The 26,354-nt window shown below is 33.7% G+C and overlaps 3 protein-coding genes across 3 annotated transcripts in view; 2 read left to right on the top strand and 1 right to left on the bottom strand.

Annotated features, from left to right (window-relative positions):
- Positions 1-26,354, bottom strand: part of LOC143920789 (uncharacterized) — a 228,593-nt gene that overhangs the window by 14,169 nt on the left and 188,070 nt on the right. The gene's annotated exons all lie outside the window — the stretch shown is intronic.
- LOC143920790 (poly(A)-specific ribonuclease PARN-like) lies at positions 457-9,538 on the top strand. Its single transcript, XM_077443746.1, has 13 exons — positions 457-564; positions 1,473-1,829; positions 1,902-2,064; positions 2,138-2,293; positions 2,366-2,498; positions 2,657-2,778; positions 2,857-2,975; positions 3,057-3,320; positions 3,398-3,484; positions 3,573-3,733; positions 3,801-3,928; positions 9,107-9,153; positions 9,240-9,538. The coding sequence occupies exons 1-13, from the start codon at positions 546-548 to the stop codon at positions 9,410-9,412; spliced, it is 1,929 nt and encodes a 642-aa protein (XP_077299872.1). The 5' UTR covers positions 457-545; the 3' UTR covers positions 9,413-9,538.
- The window catches only part of LOC143921295 (protein cortex-like), a 201,751-nt gene continuing 185,768 nt past the window's right edge, over positions 10,372-26,354 (top strand). Inside the window, exon 1 of the mRNA XM_077444541.1 lies at positions 10,372-10,478. Within this exon, the coding sequence (XP_077300667.1) occupies positions 10,413-10,478 (66 nt within the window). The 5' untranslated portion in view covers positions 10,372-10,412. The remainder of the gene's footprint in view (positions 10,479-26,354) is intronic.

Here is a 26,354-nt window from a genome sequence, read left to right as displayed (position 1 = left end):
ATTTGACAATTAAGCCAAAACTACGAGATATATTATGTATTTTATTGTTTAAAATAATACTTTATGTGTTAATTAACATATCTGGTTACTTTAGTAAATATTAAAATCTGTATTTAAGGTCGAAAACTCGATTGCCAAATTCGCGTAAAAGGTGCCGCCGCGTACAGGGCTTGTTCGCTATATTTATTGCTGCGGGCAAAAGGTTAACCGCTTAGACGCCCAGCCGACGCGCTGGGCGTACAATTGATACGGCTGTTGAAGAATCAATCATGAAGAATGGATTAATTAATTGATTAACAATAGTAAAATCACTTGTGAGATCAACTATAATATTTCCCCCATGATAAATTGCATGCATGTGAAAAGGCGTGTCTATAGGTTACTGGGATTAAGGGTAGTAAAATTTAACAAGTTAATTAATTTGGTCGTTTTGACAAGATTCTGTTATGGTTGTTCGAATGTGGCTTACGATCAATTATTGTACCGCGCGGGTGCGTTCACTGGCCTTGGCTGTCAAGTTTCAGGTGGTTTGTTGACGCGCCAAAATGGATGTTACAAGACATAGTGAGTACATAAATCTTCTTGATGTTGACGATTTGAAGTGTATATCATGTATGAAGCAAATTCAACGTTTGTATCTGCTCGTATGTTATAGTTTTTAAAAACTGTGTTAGAGGTTATATTGTTTGATGTAAACACGCGTTCAAAATGTAGATATGCACGATTGGTCCCATATAAAAATATAAAGAACAAAAATAAACAATTTAATCCTTAGCAAAACTTTTAAAATTTCAAAGGCTTCCAATTTCTTCCATAAATGGTCTACAAAATTACAGTACCATGTGATAATATACAACATTTGGTTGCTCTAAGTTGAGAACTGTATATGACGGACAAACATACACACATTCATTTTGATATAATTTGAATTTGAGGAAGTATGAGGATGATGAGTGGTATTATTTTGACAAAATGCATGTCTCGAGTGCGATGGTTTTTATTCAGCTCGAATTTCAAATTTTAAGAGATATAATCAATTTGAGTTTTACGATAAGTTAATAGTCAGTGCTGTTTCAAATGTGTTATCGACGTGTATGTACACGAATATGCAGGAAATGCAGCGAGTAATGTCATATATATGTATATTACATGCTGCGTATTTTGGATCTTTGTTATTGACCTAGATATACCAACATGTGTGGTGGAGAGATCCAATTATTCCTGCAAGTTATCTATTCATATGAAAGTTTGTCTGCTATGCATGGCCACAGTTTCGACTTAGGGTCATCAAATTTTGTAATTTAAAAGTCCTTTTAAAAGGTTTTTCCCCATTTTCATCCACCCAAGTAGAACTAATAAGCAGTTCCAAATAACTGCCTAGAAACGGTTTTGTAAACATGTACATATTTGTATACGTAGCTTAGAATAAGTTTTACAGTAATATATGTTAATAACAATGAATGTGTTAATAGATTTCTTCGAACTTCTACCTGAGATTGAAGCAGCTATAGATGCTTCAGATTTCTTAAGTATTGATGGTGAATTCACCGGTTTATCGTCTACCAATGCCATCAACACGTTTGATACACCAGCTGAATGCTATCAACATTTCAAAACCAGCTCAAAAGATTTTCTTTTGATTCAATTTGGACTGTCAACATTTCGTTGGGATGCCAAAAGTCAGTCATACAAACATTCTGACTTCACTTTCTTCTTGTTTCCGAGACCCCAATTGAAATCTGCTCCCGATAAAGTATTTTCGTGTCAAAGTTCGAGCATTGACTTCTTATCAAAGCACAAATTCGATTTTAACAAATTATTTTACGATGGTAATTATTCTATCCTATCCTTTATTGAGTATAATTTTTTTGTTACATTTGTAATTTATTTTAACTATTTAGGCATATCTTATGTTGACACAATTGAAGAGGCAAGATTAAGAGACCGTATTCAAGACAAACAACAAGTAGAAAAGGAAACAAAACTTACGTCAAACGATAGTAGTATTTTGAAAAACTCCATTTCTATCCCGGAAAGTTTTCAACTACAAGTTAATGAAATCTGGTAATTTTATGATTTACTAATTTTATTATTATTGAGATGTTTTCTAGCTTGTGAATGTTAATTATATTTTCAGTGAACGAGTTAAGAAATTTTTAGAAGATGATCAGATGGAAGATGTTGTAATAGAGCGTTTGAATGCTTTTCAGCGTAAAATAATTTATCAAGAACTGAAAGCAAATTTTGACAAATCTATATTAGTAGAAACTAAATTAGTGAGCAACGAAAAAAGGTAACAATAAAAAATTGTATCATTTAGTTCTATATTCTTAAATTAGTCTAATAATTATTATTTCCTCAATAGGAATTTAGTCGTAACCCGTAGAACAAGCGAAGAAGAAATAGTTAAAAAACTCGAAGAAAGTCATGCGAAAGAATGGGAAGAATTGGAAGCTGCTGTAGGATTTTCTTTATTAGCGAGAAAAATCAGTAGTTCTGTAAGTATAATATGCAGGGTTTATATTGTGTATGGATTAGGGATTCTAATTATTTTACTACAATTTATGTACGTACCCGAATCACTTATTTAAAAATTTTGGTGTAAATAAATAATACATACATAAATATGTTTATATTTTAATTTCCAAAATTTTAGGGTAAATTAGTTGTAGGACATTGTATGATATTAGATGTATTGCATACAATACATGACTTCTTTCATCCGTTACCTGATGTCTACGGTGATTTTAAGTCACTAACCTCACACATATTCTCAAGGTAATTTATGCCTCATTTTATGTTATTTTTTCTAAATATCAAAAGATAAACAATATTTATAGAATTTTTTTATTTCAGTTTATTGGATACTATGTTTATGGTGAAAACAAATACATTTAAGGAATTATTTCTTTCTGTCGACTTATCGAGTATGTTTGAGACAACATCTCAAGATCCTTTCAAACCTCCTAAAATTGGTAAAAAAATAATAAAAACATGTACGTTTATATATGCCTCATTTATTATTATATAAGTTAAATTATAATTTTGCATTATAGAAATTGAACAGAGAGGAAACTTGACTGGATACCCAATTGAAAAGAAAGAGTTCCATATGGCTGGATATGATGCTTTCATTACCGGCGCCAGTTTGGTATCTATATTCGATTATTTGAAAAGGAAGAATCCTTTCGATGTGACCGGAATCGACAATGACAAACTCTGTGCCAGATCCAAACTGCTGAAACCTTTTTTAAATAAGCTATTTTTATACAAAACTTCTTTCCAAGCATCGCCATGTATCTACATTGACGGTTCAGATCGTATGTGTCCACATATTTCATCTCGTGTTTTAGAGAATCAATCGATTAAATTAATGAATAATGTTCGTTTGTTGCAGCAAAACCATCACGTGACCACGTTTTTCATGTTAAATTCCCCAAGTCTTGGGTTCGGAGTGACGTCACAGATTTATTTGAACCGTACGGTAATTACTTTTCATGCAATTTTTATATATGTATTTGAATTGTATGCTTTTTGTTGTTATGAATCTTAATTTCCATTTTTAATTTCAGGCGGAGTCGGTTTCATTGCATTCATCGATGATATATCGGCTTATGTGTCTTTGAAACAACACAGTCAAGCTGCATTCGTTACATCATCTCTCTGTAAACCCCAGATACACTATAAGGTGACACCATACTGGGAGTCTAAAGGAATCGATGTGAATAAAACGGTAAATTAGATTTATTTTCTGTGTCATTCTAAAATTTCAACACATTTTAATCCTGGTATATTTACAGTCAAATGATGTTTCAATGAACCAAGCTACTCCAAAAGCTGAAATCAACCCAAGAAATGATACAGTTCAACTGCATAAATCGCATGACTCGTCTTCCGAACGAAAAGGTGGCGTTAAAAGGAAACTCAGGTATATTATATGTACATATGTTTAGCTGAAATGTAATCGTGTATACAAATAATGTGGGCACGTACGACTGGTTACATGTTTGCAACTTGTTATATCTTTGTATTCTTCGTTCATCGGCGATGAATATAATTTTAACAGCAGCATTAATGCAACTAGGCGTGGTTTCAATCGTTACGTTATTTATTAACCAATTCGTGCAGATCAGATTTCATAAACGAACGAAAAATATCCCTAGCCAGTAATACTCATGACGTTACTTAAAAGACTGCTTGTGGCGGTCTTTATCATTCTGTGATGGTTTCCTGCATGCGAATTAATGCACAGGGTCATCACAATTACTCTTCGTGATAGGATTTTATCTGATTTTCTGTATCCTATTTTGATTTTTTATATTATTCCTGGCTATTCATATTAGTCTGTAGATACTGAAAAGATCAATCAACTTTTTTAAGCGCTCTCGCATCTTCTAATATCACTGCAGCAATAATAAATATAATTTGTATCATTTAAATATTGTACATATATATGGGATCCATGAATGTGTGCGGAAGGATATTCAAAGTCAAAGTCTTTACGCAACTCGTTTAATGTCTTCGCTTCGGGCTCGACCAGCGAGTGACGCGCAAAGCCTGGGCCTGCCAACTTAAAATATTCTCATTCATACCAATCCCACATATATGTAATATACATAAATCCTAATTGGTGCAGGCTATTATTTCTATTTAAACGTTTCTAATATCTTACAAGATTATACTCTATTAACTCAATCGATCATACAAGTTTGTTTGGTTCAATATGATATTATATATTATTATATTATGATATGTAAAAAATACCGAACCTGGGATATAAATCTTGTCTTGAATTACATACTTCAGTCGTGGTTTTGTGGAAAAACTTGGTGTTTTAATTTTCGTTTGATTTTGGGGGCAGAGGCAAGATCTTTTGCCCCCCTCCCACTAGTATTTTAAAGTTATATGGGCGTTGTTTGGTCAATCCTTGACCACAGTTGAAGATGTAGTGTTCGAACTAATGTTTAAATTAGGTTTACTTAATAACTTGAAATTTTGGCGACCCAACTAAGGATAATATATACAAATATACGTTAACTTTAACGTTGTTTATCATTAGATTTCGATGCTATTTTATTTAAAAAATAATACCAAGGAGACCTAATAGGCAAACTCAAAGCGCCTTCCTGGCCAATTTAAAGAAGTATCATATATGTATATAATTTTATAATAATTACAATAAAAAATGGCATTAAAATATATATACATACATACATATATGAAGGACAGGAAGCGGGATATGTGGGTGAGAAGTATCAGATAAATTGACAAACTTTGATAGGAAACGATCGATCTGGAGTCACATGAAATTTAATTTAGTAGAACCAGAAAAATTTAATAATAATAGAATGGCCCTTACGAATAAATAATTGTTTTCGATATTACTCGGCCTGTCACTATTAATCGGACCGGTGACCGTGAAAAATTCGAAAATATTCGTTTATCATGCATACATATGAAAAACGGTTCGTGCGGTAAAAGTCTCTCTCCCCCGTCGTACATCCTCACTTAATTTGCGCGAGCAGGATACAACAGGAACAAGAGGAACAGGCTTTTCCTCCCGTATCCTGCGCGCACACATTAAACAAGGCTGTATGACAAAAATAGATAATTTCACCGCATGCCACTGATATATATTATATATATATGTACATAGTACCGTTTACCATGCACCCTTTTTTTGATCTTTCGATCTTTGCCCTCCGATATTTGCTTTTTCGACCTTTTCACTTTCGGTGCCGTGAGGTAGACCGTAATCGGACATACGTCGAGCACCAAGCATCAAATACGACTGATGCTAAAATTATTTAGGATTGTCTGTGGACAATCGTCACTTGACAACAATATGACGCCAAAAGCCACTTCTATTAATGTAACATTTCTCTGGGCTGAACAGTCTGGCCAGCAACTTCGGATCAGGGCTCAAACCGATGACCCTCGGTTGTTAGCATTATACGCTTATAACTGAGATATGTTTGTTGGTTTGTTCATTTGAAACGCGTATGATATTAAATTTATCTCAACGATGTTTTTGCTGAAAATATTTCACGACCCAAGGTGAAGAGCCCCTGATTTAAGGTGGCAGCCCTGAGTGGCGGCCCGCCCGCGCTGTTTCTTTGACATGGCGGTTTTGCTTTATGCGTTTAGGGTTTCAGTTAGCATCCATTAATGTTCATATTCTTAATTGATTTCATAGTTGCCGTCCGCGCTCGACGCAATGCATACCAATGATGGTCCTCGTGCATCCTCCCACGCATACAAACGTTGCATTATACGATGCTCATACGTACTCATACGTCCTCATTGCTACCATTGCAACAGCTAGAATTGGATCCATACCAATGTTTTTGGTCGTAACAGATTATTATACTCACAACGTTGACACGTTCAGTGGCTACGTCCATACTACCGATATTTACGCATTTTTCCATAACAATTTCCTAAATAGCAACTACAGGTTGCAATATGGGAACTGGATATGGAAAATTCGAAAATATCGGGTGTAGATATCGGTAGTGTGGACGTAGCCAGTGTAAAATTGAAAGCTTCAGATTCGACAATGCCCAATTAGTCCAGATTATTCTCCCTGCTGAAAAATTTTCACAAATAAGAAATAAGTGCGGTATTACAATTAAATATCGTACGATTTGATTTTTTTTCAGTTTGTCTTTAGCCTGAATCTGTTCAGGAAAAGATCGCCTATAAATAAAGCCACGTTATTTCGGTTAGTTTTTGACAACTTCCCCACTCCTAAATATATGCTAATTAGTGTAGGTAGTATTCGCGAATACGATTGTTTCAGGAACCATCGTCGCAAAAATTTCGGGACACAACGACATTAGACGTTTAAAGGTCTGTTCATACCTATCCAGCACGACCCGTATCCTGCAGGTGTCATGCACGTGCGGATAGTATTCTTTGGTACATTCTATATGGACGCGCATGGAGTATGAATACGTCCATATAATGTACCAAAGAATACTATCCGCACTTGCAGGACACCTGCAGGATACGGGTCGTGCTGGATAGGTATGAACAGATCTTAGTCCGATCAATTTACATGTACGCATTTCTCTATCAAATACATATGCAAGTAAAATAATCTTACTTTTATCTAACGACCCGCACTGGTGATATAAGTTCGCATCAATTTAGTTGATATTAGGACCCGATCCAGCTTTTTCGCCGCCCTGGGCAATAAATATTTTTGCCGTCCTTTATATATATATTTTAAAACACGGTTTTTTTTAAAAGGAATATTTTATTTTTAAAAGAGTAAAAACCTAACCAAGTAAAAAATCAGAATGAATATGATATCAGAAAAAATAAATTATCCCCATACAATATGACCAAAATGTATTAACATAATTTTTTGGTAAATTGCAATTTCTAAAATTTATTTGACTAGTCTTTTCTATTTATGTGTCCGCGATATGCCCAACCTATTTTTGCTAATAATTTCTAATTAAACGATCCTAATAAAAATTTGACGTCAGTATTTTTCTTTTGATTGTTCTCTATTGTTTATCAATTACATTATTTATTGATGATCGTCTTTTAAAAATTATGTCACCGAAGGATCGCCTGACTTTTAATTACTTGCGGTGTGTTGAAAATGTACGCCACGTTTATGTTTTATATATTTTTTTCTTTACACAAATTTTTGCCGCCCTCCCAGATCTGCCGCTCCGGGCAAATGCTCAGCTTGCCCCCCCCCCCTCTTGGATCTGGGCCTGGTTAATATGTATTAAATGTGCACGTATGTACATATTTAATTCCTGCTCCTACATATGTAATATTATAAGTTCGAGCGACTACAATGTCAATTCAGATGATTCCATATTAATTTGCGGTCCCTTTCGTTGCGACCCCTGAATTTGATTTTTCTTCTCCATCCTTTTCCGTTACTCAGCTTTAGCATTGGATCAAAGAGTCACCAGATCGTGTAATCATTTACTTACGTATACAATGCGATATTATCCTCATCGCGATTCATGGATGCGCTCCCCCCTTGAGCTCCATCATCATCGGCAAACATCGACGTCAATTACAAGGAGCGAAATGACGCATGGCCGGTCGTGTGCTCCACAGATTTACGACGTCTATCTTCGCCGGCTTCCCTTTGTGTCGATTGGACGTGACTCCTCTCGGAGGGTCCACTCCACCGTTTTAATCGAGGGAAATTATAAACCACCGTCTATCCTGAACTGCCTCGTTGAATTATTCGCGGTTTGTCCACCGTCTCGCTGTTCTTAATTGGCCGACTCCTCGATGCTAATTAGTTGGCTAACCCCTTGGTTGACCTTTCTGTATTGTCAACCCCTTCGCTTGTTCGCTGTGACGTTTGAGTTTACAGCGCTTTCAACGCCGATCCAAGTAGAAAGCAAGGTCTGGTTCGGGGTCGAGTGATTTAATGCTCATTAACTGACCTTTTTTTATGGTGAGGGTTCTTTTAACGCTTCTATTCATTCTTTTGGTTGGGGTTAATTAAATCGTAACATTTAAATCCATCCAAGCGTGTTATTAATATGGTATTCGTCTAAAGACTTTCCTTCAAGCGCTTTGCACTTTTTGCACTTTTTTAAGGTCATCATTTATTTACCGAAAAGTAATTAGATTTTCATATATACATTAAATTAAATTTCCTTTGTTTTGAAACCCTCCTTAGGAAATTTATTATAAGACTTGAAAAATGGTTCACTATTGTTAATTTCTTAGAAAAACCAGTATTTTTTCGTCCCTTGCTTTGAACATTATATAAAAAGAAACTGCGTGTAGCCATCCTTTAGTTAGTATATGAGTTGCTCTTAAAATTCATCAGTAAAATTAATCAAAAACTCTTGTTGAAAATGCATTCAATTTCATCAAAGTTTTCCTCACAGACCGGCTATTTTTATGTTGAATAAAATTTAAAGACTGATTTATGTATGTATGTATTATTAAGTGTAGGATAATTTGTTGTCCTTTTTACTTACCTCTTATTAAGTTCACATGGTTTTCGTGTTATTATTAACTTTATAACTTACAGAGGCCTATTCATTGTGTTAATGTTCTTAAAATTTGAATATTTTTAATTTACTTATTAAAATTTATGTTTTGTTTACAGTGAAAGATCTGATAATGATTCATCTGAGCCGGTCAAGAACAAGTCAGGTATCTATTTTTCTTTTAGGTTTCTAATTTTTTGACCTGTTTTATTAGTTATCTGATACTAATGATAGGTTATTGATTACTTTCAGACGAGGATGTGCAAAAAGATGAGCCTTTTAAAAGTGAGAAGCGAAAGAAAAAAAAAGAAAAAAAATTGAGTCAACCATCGGTGGATGAAATTGTCATAACAGATATTGTTAAAAAGTCAAAAAAAGGGAAGAAATCGAAAGGAGTTTTCGAAGTAAGCGAGAATTGGGAATAATCTGTTATCAAGCAAATTTTTTTAAAATTATATTTTACTATAAATGTATATGTATTTGACTATATATGTTTGTTTTAATTAAGTAAATAAATGTTGATTTTAACTTAAATCTAAGTTAAATAGTATTGGTTTTTGTTTTATTATTGGGTTTGATCCTAATTTACCATTCATTAATCATTAAATAGGTTTTATTATGTAACTGAAAGTAAAGTAAAAAAAAAACAACATAAGAGAAACCCTCATGTTTGATTTCATATTACCAGCAGCGTTGGTCTAGTGGTGAATGTTGAATTATTTCCTACTTGATGTTACGAGTTCGATTCCCGCTAAGTCTCGTTGTTGGCCAGACCTTGGTTTGTCGAGGTCGATCGTTTCTTATCAGAATTTGCCAATTTTTCTGATTTTCATTGAAACGGTACCTGTAAAAATTGGCGTTTCCTTCCCAATTATCTGTTGCAAACCTTAAGTTATTGTTATATCTTAGGTTTCGCCATATTGCTCACCATAGATGTCTCTGTGGTGGTTTATCGAATATAAAAAAATCGTATTGTTACATGAAAGTAATTCATCGTTATTTATCGTATTCATACGGTGTTTGTAATATCTGACCATAGAATACAGATATTGTTTAGATTTACATGTATCTATGTAATAATTATGTGGACCAGGAAGGCGCATTTGGGGTTTACCTGTTAAGGCTTCATGCTATATTTGTATATAGGTATGTATGTATATGAAGATAAGCTTTAATTTAATTTTTAATATGTCACTAAATATTTTCTTTTGTATGATGAGTTAAGAATTCATAAATGGTCCATAATATAATTATTGTTACATTTACAGTTTATAATATTGAGCAGTAGTGTTTGGGGAGTCTTATCGCGAACAGTTGTCTTAATAGTTGATAGTATGACGATTCAATATATTCAATTGTTTAATATACATATGTGCTTTCAGTATTATTAATTATTCTGTAATAAAAAACAGTATTTAGTGTACGATGGAGACCACATTCAATAGAAGATCCGTCTTCGGCAGGAGTCAGCCCAATATAATGCAACGAAAGGTAAGTCTTATGCAATTGAATTGTTCATATAAGATTTATAATTGTTTTCGCATTTATCGTTGCAAGATTATACTTGTATTGTAGTACGAATATTTTTATTTGGCTTTCTTTTGTTTCCATCGACTATCGGTAGCCTCAGGGCTCTTAACGAGAACGGTCAGCCAATTCACCCACTCGCGGGGAGGAAACCATAAACTTACCTAAAGGTCACTAACTGACACCTGATACAATGAATTGAAATCTCAGTTATATTATTCGTTTGATGATAAATCCATATGCAGTAGTAATCTCAGTTTGAAATTTTAATATCGTGTTATATATACAAACTTTTTTCTTAAAAGATCTTCAATGTCATATTATGTATGTGTATTGGTCAAATTATGGATTCTGTCTTGGAGAATAAATGGTATTTGTAATAATTTACAATATTTGATTTTTAAAATCGTTTTATTGTTCATATGGTATGTTCACAATGCGTCTTAAGTCTGATCTAATACATAGTGACCATTATCTATTTTATAATATTTTATTTGTTGGGCTATTGCTATTGCTATTGCTTATAGAAAACATGTTCAAAAACAAATTATTATTACATGTTTATAATATAATATGTTACATTTGATTTTCAATGTGTGTAATCTATGTACAGACAAACATAAATGGGAATTTATTTTTGATTATGTCGAATTAAGTTTCTGTTTATAAGAACAGTGACGGCTCGTAGAAAATATTTTTAGAGGTGCTGCATGTTTTATATGTTTTAAAAGATTGAATTTTTATATCATTTATTCACAACAAACCACAAATCAAAAATTAAATATAGACGTTTACATGAAATCAACAAAAGTCAACCCAATTTAAATTATATAGATACATACATATATTTAAATATAAACTCCATTCTCCTATTTTTTTTCTTGTAATTAGAATATATTTTATTTAAATCGATAGTTGCATAATATACATACTTTTACTCATTATTGTAATGATTTTTTTTGAATAATTGATAAATTTTGAAAAGAAAAAACATCTACTATTGATTCCAATGCTCACTTTTGGCACAGCATTACTAGATTTTGAATTGAAGACTGCAAAAATCTTTATAGTTTGCACATTTTTTTAAACGCTCATATAGCAAGCCAACAAAAAATATTGCCATATTCGAATTTAGTGGGTCAAGCTTAGTAAAGATTGATATGATTTTTCATTTTTAAATGGTTTTTATTATTACGAAATTATGTTCACAATACATCTTATATCTATTTTAATAGCTACTGATCTACTGATCATTTTCTATTTTACAATTTAATTTAATTTGGTTAGTAATCATAGTATTATATTATTCTAATGTTAATCTACAGCATAATAGGAAAAAGAGCTCAAAAACAGTAAAGATTGATAAGTCTCCGCTCTGGTAAGTAAAAAACGTGATTTTTTTGTTGTTCAGTGCTATTAATGCAAAAATTATATGAATGTTGGTAAAAATGCTTAATAAATGGATTATTTATATAAAGAAGGATATCAGAATGATTAATTAATCTATAGTCTGTATAACAAAAAGTTTTGTATTTCAGATGTAAAATAAAATCAGTGAGAGCCTTGTATGCCCAAAATTATAATACATTAGTTCTCTATCTAAAAGATTAACTACTATAGCCCAAGTCAATTACTTTCTCTTATTTGAATCAATAGTTGTGTATTCTTTGGATCCAAATTAATCTTACAATAACGATACTACAAAATGATTAGTTAATGAAATTAAACCAATCAGTTATATTTATTATTCAAAATATAAAACAAATCCTTTATTAAACAAAAGAAAAACAAAAAAATGCTTATATAATATAATTAATTATGTACATATATTTACTTTTCATGCTTTATGATAGATTTTAGTAGAGTTCAAATCCCATAAATGTATTGACGTTTGATGATTCAAATCATTGTTTATTACAGTATTATTATAAACTTATATATAACACATTTTACATAATCAAAATATGCGTACAAAAATATCAAACAGTAGAGGCCCGTCTAGACAGTCAGTTGCGACATCAACATTGCACATACAAAAGCCGTACAATATTCCGGTCGTGGATCAAATACAATTAATAACAGAAACAATAACAATAAAATCATTCACATCTTGTGCACCGGAACAGTCAGCACCACTCGCGCGCCGGTCACGTCTGCTTGATGTAGTCTGATCGTGCGCCCTCGGGGGGGCCGACAGACTCAGACCGGAGAGCAGATTAGGCTTTTGTATACACAATGTTGCGTGCAAAGTTTTGCAACATCTTTTTTGCGTTTTGATTGTTCTTTTTGTTGTTTAATACATCGGCGCCGACGTCGTGTGCGTGGACGATTGTTGTTTGCCCACATTTTTGGGATTTCCAAGGGCATTGCATGTGAATATGTTACCGAGGCACATGCCGCTCAGAAACCCCAACTCTGCGACAACCCCTCAATTTTATATCTGCTGAAAATGTGTACAGTAGAAATTCAAAGAACCTAGTCAAAGGTCATACAATTATTTATTTATTTATTAGAATCCAATGTACACTCGTCATTACAGATCGCTCCAATGCGACGAGTATACGATAACGGTCAGAATCATAGATATATAATACACATAGATGGGCCCTGACGTGTGATTTCGGTCGGAGACCTTGTCTTCACTAACTGAAGGGTACGGGGGGTTTAACTAGCGGGGAAGTTGGGAAAAAAAAGGTTTTTTTTCCCTACGACGCAGCGGTACCTACCTACCTACTGAGAGAAACTGTGCATGCGCCATGTATTTTGCATGCGCCAAAAGGAAGACCAGTATAAAGGTCTGTTCATACTTAACAGCACTGCACGGCTTCAGCACTGCACGACTCCGTTTCAAATATGTCATTTTATTACATTTCTATTCATATCTACCTACACGTCGCGGTCACGTCACGTTCACAGCACTTTGGCCGAGTGCAAGGCAAAATCGGCTTACTTATACATTGCAGGCCATGATGATACGGCGCAATATTGCTTACGTCGTATTGTCAAGTACTTACAATATGAATGCATACACGTGCATTCGTAGCTACGCGTCAGCAAAAATGTTTCGGCGTTTATCGAACGAAAAATTATGTATAATCGCGTTATTGTTGGAAGAAGAAGCTCAAGAAGGCAATAAAAAAGCACGGAGGCGTTTTGATGTGCATCCCATGTTAAAAAATAGAAAAACCGAAGGAGAGTTTTGGACACTGTATAAGGAGCTTGTGGATGATGGACAAATTTTTTTTAAATATTTCCGTAAAAAATTTAATTTTTTTTTAAATATTTCCGTAAAAAATTTTTTTTTTTAAATATTTGCGCCAAAACCATGTCGAAAGATTGAACAGCTGTGAACTGTCACTATCGATAATTGGTCCAAAACAGCAAAGCGGCAGACTCATGGCACGTAATTCGCGTGTATATTTCCACGATGGCCAAAAAAACGGATACGATACGTTGACGGATGTTGCTGTAAGGTATGAACAGGAAATGTCGGGTACTGCTGTAAGCCTGCCGTGGCGTAAACGTGACGGTTGGTATGAATATACCCATACAAAATGTACCAAAGAATACTTTTCGTACGGCCGGATACCTGCTGAAGTCGGTACGTGCTGACTAGGTATGAACAGACCTTAAATCGTGAGGGCGGATCTAGTGTATTATACATCAATGGTCAGAATACAATAATACATAGAATACATAGAATATAATAATTAATCAAGTACCTACAGAAATAATAATCATAGAGACATCTATGGATTATTTTTAGATTTTGTGCACAATTATTATTACAATTTGTAAACACATAATAAACGCGAAATTATAGAGATGTCTATAGATTTCAGATTACTGTGCATAATTTCTAAAAATTATACACACAGATTTGTGACAACAGGAAATGATCTATTACCAATTTTCAGAAACCATTTCAACAATGATCAGATAAAATTGGCAAACTCGGATAGAGAAACGATCGATTTGGAGTCACAAAACCTCCAAATCTAACCAGCAGTTTGAAGACTCGAACTATCGTTCTCAGTGGTGCTAAATATATACGCTACTATTAAGCCAAACTGCTGGCTAAAATTATATTAAAGTTAACATTTCTAATCGGCCTGGTCTATAAAAACTCAAAAAATAAAATCAGTGCAAACTTTATGTGCTCATTCTATTAGCTTTTGTACTCTACTTTTCGATTGTATATAATTTTTAGTTTAATAATTTGAAAAAAAAATGTTTTTTAAAAACTAACTTCTTCTATATTTTGTTTATTAAAAATAAAGACAATATATAAAAAACCAAATTAAGAAATCACCAATTCTGTCCGTAAACTTTGATCATGAGAATTGCAAAGTGCTCAATCTGTAGCGAGAGTTGGGCGAAAAGGGAAAAAACGATCAGAACAGTGTGGACAAATGGGACAGTGTGGACGATAGACGTCACCGTGAATGAAGATGCAATATTTTCAAACGTGTATATTACGATTATTTTTCACCATGGTAATGGCGGACGTCATTTCCACTTATATTGATAACCAAACCGAGCAAAATGGCAAAGTTTGAAAACGATCGTATAAGAACCCAAACATCGTCAGATGACAAAATCGATTCTGAACTAAGAAGAGCTTATTAATAATAATAATAAAGGAGCCAACTACTACATGTACATATATTGGGTATGGTCTCTCATTTAAGAAGACTTTAAATTTTCCTATCTGGAAATGAATACTTCTTAACATGTATTATAAAAGGGGGTTGTTGGTTCTTTAAGAATTACATACATCTATGAATGTATGTATATTTCGAATAAAATGATTACGTATTTATGTTATATAGATTGGATCTATTTTTACGAAGTTTATGTTGCTTTTAATATCATTTAAAAATTTGATATACATACATACATACATACAAAACGCAACTTTCACTAATATAAATAGAATATTAATAATAAGAGGCTTGTACAAAATGTGAACATGATACTATATGTAGAGATTATTTTTAAAAGCTTTTATTTAGCTTGTTAGTTTAAAGGAATTTCTGTTGGAAGAATCTAGTTTAACTTTAAGCTTGATTGATTTCAATTTAGGTCTGTAAATAAGATTAATCTATACAAATGCACTACTGTCAGGTATCGCTACTAAATTTGATATATTTTACATCATATAAAAAAAAATAAATATATATATACATATATATATGAAGTTGACATTGACAAAGTATTATACATATACAATGTATGTGGGTTGGGTTATTTTTACAGAACTACAATACTGCTAATATACATATATGGATAAATAGCATTATGATACATATAAATATTATACATATGAGCCGTTATATTCGAAAGTCCAATTTTTTATCCAGTCCAAATTATCACTAAAACCCGGACCCAGAGCGTGCCGTTCATTGTTCAAATGTTGTAAATGCATTGTTAAAGATTTGCCGAACCTTTTTTAAAAAGCATTTACAACAATTAAACAATGAGCGGCGCGCTTTGGGTTCGTACTCTAGTTATCACTAAAGAGCGGATCCAGAGCGCGCCGTTCATTGTTCAATTGTTGTAAATGCATTGTTAAAGGTTCGCCGAACCTTTTTTTTTGGACTCTAGTTTTGTAAATATAGCCAAGCCACCCCGATTCCTGTAAAAAGCATGGTCGCTATCCGCGCTCTAGTTATCACTTATTTTAATTCGATATGTTTAGAATCTTGAAAAGCAGAATAAACGTATTAAAGGCCAACAGTATTTTTAAATATTGCTAAATGCAAAACATTATATTTAATGTATTGCGAGATATTTCTCGAAATGAAGAAAAGTGGACTTAAAACAGGTAATATGTTCATTTGATCCAAAGTTCACTCCATACTGTTAACGTTAATGTAAGTTCTGACCAATCGAGCTGAAAAGAACACAGCGAATATATCCATGTAGGACTGGCACTTAAGAGGGCTGTACACCCGAAACCTTAATTTTGTTGCCGTTCCTTTCTTCGATATAAACCTATATTGAGTGAATGCGACAGTTGCGCTTCGACCAGATAATACGTATTTTAAATCGACAAAATCGAGGTTTCGTATTCTCCAATTTTCTCCTCCTAAACTGGACCAATTAAAAAAAAAATCATCATCGGTATGAGAAAGATATTTTCTGTGCAACTATGTGCGTATTTTTTTTTAAATCGACCGTTAAATAAGCACACTGGACTCTTTTCGTGGATGTAAAAAAGAGGCGATTTTATAGATGTTTGGCGGCTCCTAGCTCCTATAAAAATTTAAAAACTAATCAAAAAATAAAAGCACAGATGCATGCCAATGTCGGATATCCATAGCATATTAAAAAATAATTGATCTAGTGCCATAATTTAGGAAGGGAGAAGTGTAATACGTTTGTATGGACAAGGCACTGGTGTCCAGCCCTCTTAAATATGAAATTTTAGATCATAAACATAGAATTAGAATGCATAGACTCGCTCTCAGCCTCCAAAAATGTTGCTACAAAAACTCTGTGCGGCAGAGTTTGTTCATTGTTTGCTCATTGTTTGTTAAACTTCATCTCTCTCTCTCTCTCTCTCTTGTCTCTCTTCTGACTTTCCGTCTCTCTCTTCGATGGCTCGCTTTTAGACGATACTTTTGTTAACAATGACCATTCTATACATTGTACTTCTATGATCATAAATGAATATTTATAATCTAATACACGGGCTATGATAATAAACAAGAAATAAAATTACGTGTATGTATGTACATGACAACAGCAAGCATCGTGCGGTAGATTTGTTTAGATACCATCAATGCAGTCCATAGGTGCGTAGCCCACGTGCATTATAAGGTTAATTCGCAAAGCTCCAGGTGCTATTTACAGCGAACTCGGTTGAAATATTTCGAGTAATTTGGATACATCTGTGGCGGGGTGGCGAGCACAATGGCGCGGTTAGATTGTCGCCATCTCCTTATCCGCCATGATGAATAGAAAAGGCGCGGCCATTGTGATTGCGCATTTTAAAAAGTGGGAAAATGTGCGAAAACATCTCGCGGTCGGGTGATGCGGAACCGTGTTCGCCGTCGCTTATTGTAATCTATGTTTGGAAAGCCGCAAACGAACACACTATACCTATTCGGTGTACTTTCATAGGTATTATTACTGTGCTGAACGGTATTTCTAAGCTTCTCAGTATATGTATGTACATACATACATACATACATACATACATAGAAGGGTACGTGGTCTTTGAAGAGTCTTTGAAGATATTGTGTAATATTATATTATATTATGGTGTTCAAATTTAATTTAAATTTCAAACAAGCAACCGGGTTTGTTACAATCGTTTTTGTTTTAAAATATTAGCCTTTTTCATACACTGGACACTGTGTAGAAATTTGTATATGTTGAAGTTCAATAATTGTACATTTCGTTCGTTGAATATACTAGTTTGTTCAAATGTTATGGTTGAAGTGTATCTTCGAGTTGTAATATATTTTGACTATATATAGTCTAACTAACCCATGTAAGTTGATTCATATGGCGATTTACACTCTAACTGGTCAAAATATATTACAACTGAAAATACAGTTCAACTGCAAGTTGGTAACAGTTAAGCTGGAGAGGTTAGGTTCTTGTGAAAACGTTACTCGACTTGTAAATTGAGTTGGAAAGTCACAATTTTGTTTTGAACACATTCTTAGAGTAATCGTAATATGGTAGTCATTGTCTTTATTCGTAAATATCTAGCAAATATTAACGCATTATTGAATTTTAAAGCATTTGTAAAAACATCAGAGCTGTCAAAACTCGACTGATATATTACAACTGGCGCACATTATTGAAAGTGTATTTGCGCTTGTAGAAATATAATTTACTAGTTGAATTGTATTGGAATATGAATGACCTAAAACGCCAGTTGGAATAAATTACAACTGAAAATACACTTCGACTGTAACATTTATAGTGTACACAAAAAAATAAATTGAAGAACTAGTTTGTTCATGTGCAAACTATTAGGCATAAGCTTAAGCTCAATCGTTTTTCGTGAGTCCATTATATATTTTAAGATAGCTTTTGATTATTCCCACTTAAACCAATAGTTCGTGTATAAACTAACTAGTATCTTCATGAACGAACCGGAATGAACACTTGGACTTTAACATACATATTATAAGATTTGATAATTTTTCTCGGATACAATTTTAACCTAGCATATAAATTTTGTAACTCAATAGTCTAATTGTTAAGAGGGCTGAACACCAGCGCCTTGTCCATACAAACGTATTACACTTCTCCCTTCCTCAATTATGGCACTGGATCAATTATTTTTTAATATGCTATGGATATCCACCATTGGAGCCGCCAAACATCTATAAAATCGCCTCTTTTTTACACACACAAAAGAGCAGCGTGCTTATTTAACGGTCGATTTAAAAAAAATACGCGCATAGTTGCACATAAAATATCTTTCTCATACCGATGATGAAATTTTTTTATAAATTGGTCTAGTTTTGAAGGAGAAAATAGAAGAATACGAAACCTCGATTTTGTCGATTTAAAATACGTATTATCTGGTCGAAGCGCAACTGTCGCATTCACTCAATATATATATTAATATATATTGTCGCATTCACTCAATATACATATATATCGAAGAAAGGAACGGCAACAAAATTAAGGATTCGGGTGTACAGCCCTCTTAAATGTGATTTTTTTAATTAAAAAGATTTTGTAATAATATAATATGAAAGATTTATTTAATTTTAGCCGACTTTCTGCAATCTGAAAGTAATAAGCAAAGATCAGTATTGGAAAGATGCTTTTCAAATAACAATATAGCGCTCCATAGGTGTTCAAAGCAAGAGAGCAAACAATCATGGTTTTTCTAAGAAATTGATTATAATAGTGAACCATCGTTTGTACCAAAAACGTTCATGAACCACCTAAGACTGGTTATTAGTGTATTAGTGATATATAGAACCATTGTGGCGTTTTAATTTCATTATTACATTACATATGTAATTACACACGTCAAAATCAATTTGTGGTCCGAGTCCGATTTAAAAAATATTTTAGTATATGTAGAACCAGGCCGGGTGTTAAGGTGAACTGTAATAAATAAAAAAGTATTTTATACATACTTGACAAACATACATTTATGTATATAAAAAAAATCTTCTAAGCTGCAATGTTGATGTTTCTAAGCGTAATTTGGGACTTAGCAGGCCAGTAGATACATCGCATACAAATTTAAACCCACTAAACCGCCAAGGCCCAAAGTGCAACTCAGACAAATTTCTTCCTAAAACTGGTGAAAAATACAAACAAATCTAGAAAAAAATCAAATACATGCATATGCACATTTTATTATACAGCAAATGGCACATATTATGTATACAATAAATAAAATATGCAGGAATTCCGCTGAGGAAAAACGTGGGCTGCATCGGAGACCTCCTAGGTCCTCGCCAATTATGAGACGATGGTGTCATTGTGCCACACACGAGGCCTCCGTCGAATATGAGACGCTATTAAATATTGCGGTCGTGGTCTTCGGTCTTTCTCCCTCGTTATCCGCGAGTCGCTCCTATAGGTACCGTGGCCCCTCTAATCAGCACTGGTGGCGCGATAACAATGGCTTGTCCACACCGACTGCCCACATCGCACCTTAATGAGTGCACGAGTGAGACAAGACACTAAAACAAATAAAAAAGGTATATATTACATTATGGGTAGCTATCACCGGCGTGCACCACTAAATTTGGTGTACCGGTGGTTGAACAATGGCCGGTCGGTAGGCTGTTGTAAATAAGTGTTAAGATATCATTGAGAGATTGCAATGTGCGATACAATGTGCGGTGTGATTAAAACCGTTTTAATATGGTAACGTAATGCAACGGTGAAGTGTAAAATGTATGGGATAAGCGTGTGGGTCGATGGTGCTGTGGTGTCTGGAACAATGGGAAGATATTGTTTAGTTCAGTGGCGTGCAAACTTTTTCGGATGAAATTTGCATTCATGTAGAACAAAATTGGGCATCGGAAGTGCATTTTTCAATTTATACATATGTAGTGTGCAAGTAATAATCACTAGAGGTAGGATAGTCACAGTGTTATCCATTGTTCGGCAAACATTTAACAATGCATTTACAACCTTTGAACAATACACGTCCCCCTCAGGCTCCGGTGACTAGTAATCACCAAGTGTGTCCTCTACAGTTACGCACCACCATCATCTACAGATATTCTCCATCCACTGCTGGATGATGGCCTCTCTAAAACGCTTCCATTCGTCTCTGTGTTGCGCAACTCTCACCCATCTCACCCCAAGCATTTTTATATTTTTGTCTACCCATCTCCCTTGCAGCCTTTCTTTCACCCTTTTACATTCTCTCGGGTACCATTCCAGCATTTATTTTATCCACCTTTTGTCCATTCTTCTAGCTATGTGACCCGCCCATTGCCATTTCAATCCCTTCACTCTTCTTTCCACTCTATCCACTACCCTTGTCATAATTCTCACCCACGTATTGCATTTCCTATATGCCAAGCATACAGCATACTTATTTACTCAAACATAAATACATATGTATATACAGTACAAAATAAGGATATGGGAATAGCCAGCAGTTTGGCTTAGTGATAGCGTATATATTTAGCATCACTGAGGTCATAAGTTCGTGTCCTCGCCACTGCTGGTTAGATTTGGGGGTTTTGTGACTCCAAATCGATCGTTTCTCTATCAGAGTTTGCCAATTTTATCTGATCATTGCTGAAACGGTTCCTGAAAATTGGTATTAAAAAATCTAATCCTGTTGTCACAAAAATCTGCCTGTGTATAATTTGTATTAATTATACACAGTAATCTGAAATCCATAGATGTCACTATGATTATTATTTCTGATTAATTGTTATATTCTATATATTCTGATTGTATATGTATGTATTACTGTATTTCTGATTTCTGATTGTTTATGTATTTCATTAACGTACACCCGTCGCATTGGAGCAAATCTGTAATGGCGAGTGTGTATTGATTTGTGACAATAAAATAAAATAAAATAAAATACATATTAGGTAGTTTTTTTATCACACGATTTGGACTAGTAAAAGAGGATTATTTTCTCCCTTCTAAAAAAATCGATATACTCAATGTACATATGTATAAGATTTTAAAAATTGAGCCGTTATATTTGAAAGTAGTGGAAGATAAATTTCAGTTCCAAAAACACTATTTCTGTTTGACTTAATTCGCAAATTGTTATCACTTATTTTAATTCGATATGTCCAGAATCTCGGAAAAGTAGAATAGTCGTATTATTTGCCACCAGAATTTTTAAATATTATTAAATGCAAAACATTACATTTAATGAAGAAAATTGGACTTATGCCACTTTCAAATATAATGGCTCAATTTTGGTTACTAATACAGTTTCAATGTTAATATAATTAAAATTAAATCATTGTTCTTTACACTTTCTTTTTGAATAAACCTGATGATGAAAACTATTACTCCGTACGGCACAGCATGCCTAGATAGACCCCAGCCGTAAATGGGCGTATCTTATGTCATTGCTAATTCGTACAATCTTACTTTTCGACAAGTTTCTCGTACATTTCTCCAAATATGGGAATCACCGTTATCGAATAACTGTTAATACAAGGAAAATATATCACCGAAACAACTCCAAGGGGGTGGGTTTTGGCCTGGGATATGCTAGCGGTTTTTTTGTGTGCAAAATATTAAAAAAAATTGAATTCCGCATGTATACATTTACAGTCAACCCCTCCCCCCTATAACATGATAGATTAGTTCCGCAAGAAAACGGAAAAACCGTAGGAAGAAATAAATAGCGCCATTTTAAATTTCTTTTTTCTTTTCTTACGCTGAACCGATTTATTTTTTATAAAATTTTACCTACTCTTAATTAAAAAAATCCATTCTAGTTGCTTGCCTAAAGCACGCGAGTTGTTTTCAAGAGCTTGCACCCGTTTACCATAGAACCAAACAATCCAGAGTTTCCACGCATTTTCCAGTCGGCGCTTGTCAAACTTTCGCGCCTTAATTAGAAATCTCTTAAATCCAAAGCTGACTCAATGGTCACGACAATGTGCAAACGAAGTGTGGCCATTGTTATAAACTTACCATTTTAATAAGACACAGCGGTGCGACAGCTCGGACGTTAAAAGGTTAACGTCTGGAGTGGTCTTCGCGATCCTTTATGCGCCACACTATTGTGCTATCCTTCTCGATTGACATCTCTTTCAAGTAAATAATGCGTTTCTTATACAAAGTATTTGAAAATATCGTCATAATTGACAATCCCAGTTTTCCACGCATCATAGCAAGAATGTGCAAATGTTTGCTTGCATTTAATTCTCGTTACATTTTCTCTTCGTTACATATTTATGCGCATATGTAAATGTGTGTGTACGTTTTGTAAAATTGTCTATTATATTCAAAATAGAACACGCCTTTGATTCTTAAAGTCGGAGTCATATTGTTTGGCATTATGTTCTAGTGTTCGGGAAGTGTTCTTTTGATCTTGACACATTTGCTGTATGTACATACATCGATACATAGGTACACATTACACATATACATACATACATAGGTAGATCATATTGTTTATTTATATCCTCATCTCAACATATGTAGTTCAGTGGTCAGCGTGTAATGCTTTCAACTGAGTGGTCATGGGTTCATTCCCTGGCCCATTTTTGCTAGACAGACCTTGGATATATGACTCTAGATCGAACGTTTCCTATCAGAGTTTGTCAATTTATCTGATTTAATTGAAATGTTTCCGCCAAATTAAAACCTTTTCTGTCTCTCGCAAAATTCGAGCTGATAGTATCTCGAAATTAGTGATATACATGTATATATGATATCCAATCGGTAAAAATGTGTTTATCGAAATACAATAGTATTATCGAATTTGTCCATAGATGTCTCTCTAATACGGTATAACTATAATTATTTATCGATATTTATAATTTGCCAAGAAAGCGCATTGAGGTTAGCCTGTTAAGACGTCCTAGTATGTTTAAAAAAATGAAGAAAAGTAATGATTATCTCAATTTTTATTTACTAGAAAATATACCGATGTTTTAGCTCTTTTCAATGACAATATTTTGGGAAATATGACTCTTTATAAACCTAATCTATGTAAATTAATCTATAAGTTTGATTTAGGTGTACATAAGTTAATTTAGCATAACTAATTATAAAACAACCATTTGTCTAGTATGTAAATATGATATTTAACCCAATTTTAATATTTCAACATTGACCGGACAAAGTTAACAGTCTTTTTAAACAAGTTTTCTTGAATTTTTTATGATTTGTTTTACTATAGACCTCACTATAGGTATATCAAAGTACATACAACTCTAAATCATTGCAGACCAACTTTGTAACCTTACTACAAATTATTTATGAGATGAGCTTGAATTATAAGTCAACGGTTGAAGAACGTCAAAGGAATGGCTTTTTTTTAAAACGATTTCAGTTATTTTTTTTAGATGAAATGATGAATTTACAACATTAAGTGATTCACTATACAGTTCACAAGCATATTGAAATATTTCATAGCTTTTTACGTATCCATCTATCACTCTTTTAACTGACGCGATAACATCAAACGCGCACATAATAATTGACATGACGATGAAGAGACAACTGACAACCTGCAAGAAACGGTACACCATTTTTTCGCCGTGCCAATCTTCAATCGTCAATTGGACACCAATGTCAATTGTCAATCGAAGCAGGGATCCCGCCGAGAGGTGCGCTTTAAATCTATCCCACCCATATGAGAACCATACCCATACATATCGTACGACGATGCAGGAACAAAATGAAATGAAGCAGATGAAAGAAAAAGAGAGTCCAGTCCTCTAGTACGTCAAAAGACCACCGCCGTACTTGGCACGTCGACAAAGACATAAATCTCGTACGACCGTTTTTCTCAGATGGACCCATGCATGTCGCGTAAGCTTATGACGGGAAAGTAGCGTTTACCATCGATATTTGGGTCCAATTAGCAACGTGACGATATCATTGCACACGGACTAGATTACTTACTACCCACTCCATGTGTAGGAATATCACAATATCGTCTATGACCAATCTAGTCACCCTACATGTACTACATACATAAATAGAGCAGCTAGTTATGAAAATTATATTATACTAGTTGTTTTCCCCGGCTTCGCTCAGTATTTGTAATATAAACAGCGTAAAACATGGCGAATCTAATAGTAAATATTCATTTGTTTTTTTAATCAATTTATTTGAATCGAAAAAAAAATCGACTCGTCATAGAAATTTTGAATTGTTTACGAAATTCCCAGCCAAAGTCTCTTTCGAAATTATGTTTTAGATTATTGCTAGTATAGGTACATACATACATACATACATACATATGTAATGTAGAACAGTCTACCACTAAAATTTATTTTACATGTTTAGTTGTCTTTAGATTCATCAGTATTTTCCTTGGTTGATATTCGTCACGTAGCTGCAAAATTTTCTGTAATGGGTGCAAAATTAATTTCGATGACTTTGAGATGTGTATATAAAAAATAATCTGCTTTTTTTTTGATATATTTCATGAGGAAACAGTGTTTACCTCATTATTTTTCATATTGGATCTATTCTATTTTCCACTATATTGGAAAAGTTTGGCTTTATATAGGGAGGTATATATATGTATGTATGTAGATAGTTTTGAGGGCTTAATATAGAGGTAGAATCATGTAGTAAATACATATGTATATATATTTTCCCATTATGCCACTAAGGGTTGCCACTGAGAGACACATATGGTATAAAACTTGTACATGTATAAATTTGAAATCATATTCAAATAGTGGTCATATAGTGGGTAGGATTGTTTTGCCAATTCGATGGGTAACTATTTCAACAATGAAATCAGATAAATTGGCAAACTCTGATAGAAAATGATCGACTTAGAGTCACAAATATCCAAATGTGGCCAGCAGCACTGCAGAAATATTTCCGAATAAATTCTTTTCAATCGAAGTCAACCAGGGCTTGAACCTGGGAACCTAATGGTGATCAGCATTAATGCAACCACTGAACTAAACTGCTGGTTTATATTATTTTTAGACGATCCGTGTCTATGTTACAAATGAACAAAAGTAAGTCACCAAATTGGTAAATGTCGAACTAGTACATACATATGTATATAGCCTAGGTGAATAAATAACATAGATATTTGATGTGTATGAAATTCATAGAAAGGGTTGGTTTGATGTGTTTCAAAGGATATTAAAAGCTTTTTTAATATTTAAAAGAAGTAAAATGAGATGTTGTAATCGTACATAATCGCAAATCGTACTTGGATATTCAAAAAGTTTTAGCCTAAAGAAAAATATTCTAAAAGCTGACGTGAAAACCTCAAGATAACATTTTATATGAAATATAATATGAAGAATTATTCGATTAAGTGACAGTTTGCTTGATGGTGTCTTGGATTTCAAAACAGCGGTTTTTCTTTGTCTCGATGAAAAGTCAATGGTATTTTGGTGTTGTACCAAATATGTGCTTATCAAATATCTTTCGAGCGGTATTTGAAGACTAAATCTTCAGTCTAAGAGCAAATGTTCTTTCAAATATTTTATTGTTGTGGATATATCCCAGAGGATCTTTTTTTATTACAAAATAATATTATATTAGAGATTCGATTCGGAAAAGCGGTTGAAGTGGGTAATGGGTAATGCGATACTGAGTTGGCGGCATTGGCGGCGGTCCCTCTGTGAGGGTTCCAGCAAGACCTCATCTCTCTTGTTAATGGTACAGCCGTATGATATAATAGTCGGAGTGACCAACCGGCTG

Source organism: Arctopsyche grandis, chromosome 13 (assembly GCF_051622035.1).
Source record: "Arctopsyche grandis isolate Sample6627 chromosome 13, ASM5162203v2, whole genome shotgun sequence".
In the NCBI taxonomy this organism is placed as follows: Eukaryota; Metazoa; Arthropoda; class Insecta; order Trichoptera; family Hydropsychidae; genus Arctopsyche; species Arctopsyche grandis.
This window is presented reverse-complemented; position numbering and strand designations above follow the sequence as displayed.

What these genes read in the sequence shown, in the direction of transcription:
- LOC143920790 (XM_077443746.1), top strand. An exon ending in TTTCAAACCTCCTAAAATTG is followed by an intron (nt 2,976 to 3,056) that starts GTAAAAAAATAA and finishes TTTGCATTATAG; the next exon opens with AAATTGAACAGAGAGGAAAC. An exon ending in GGCGTTAAAAGGAAACTCAG is followed by an intron (nt 3,929 to 9,106) that starts GTATATTATATG and finishes TTTTGTTTACAG; the next exon opens with TGAAAGATCTGATAATGATT.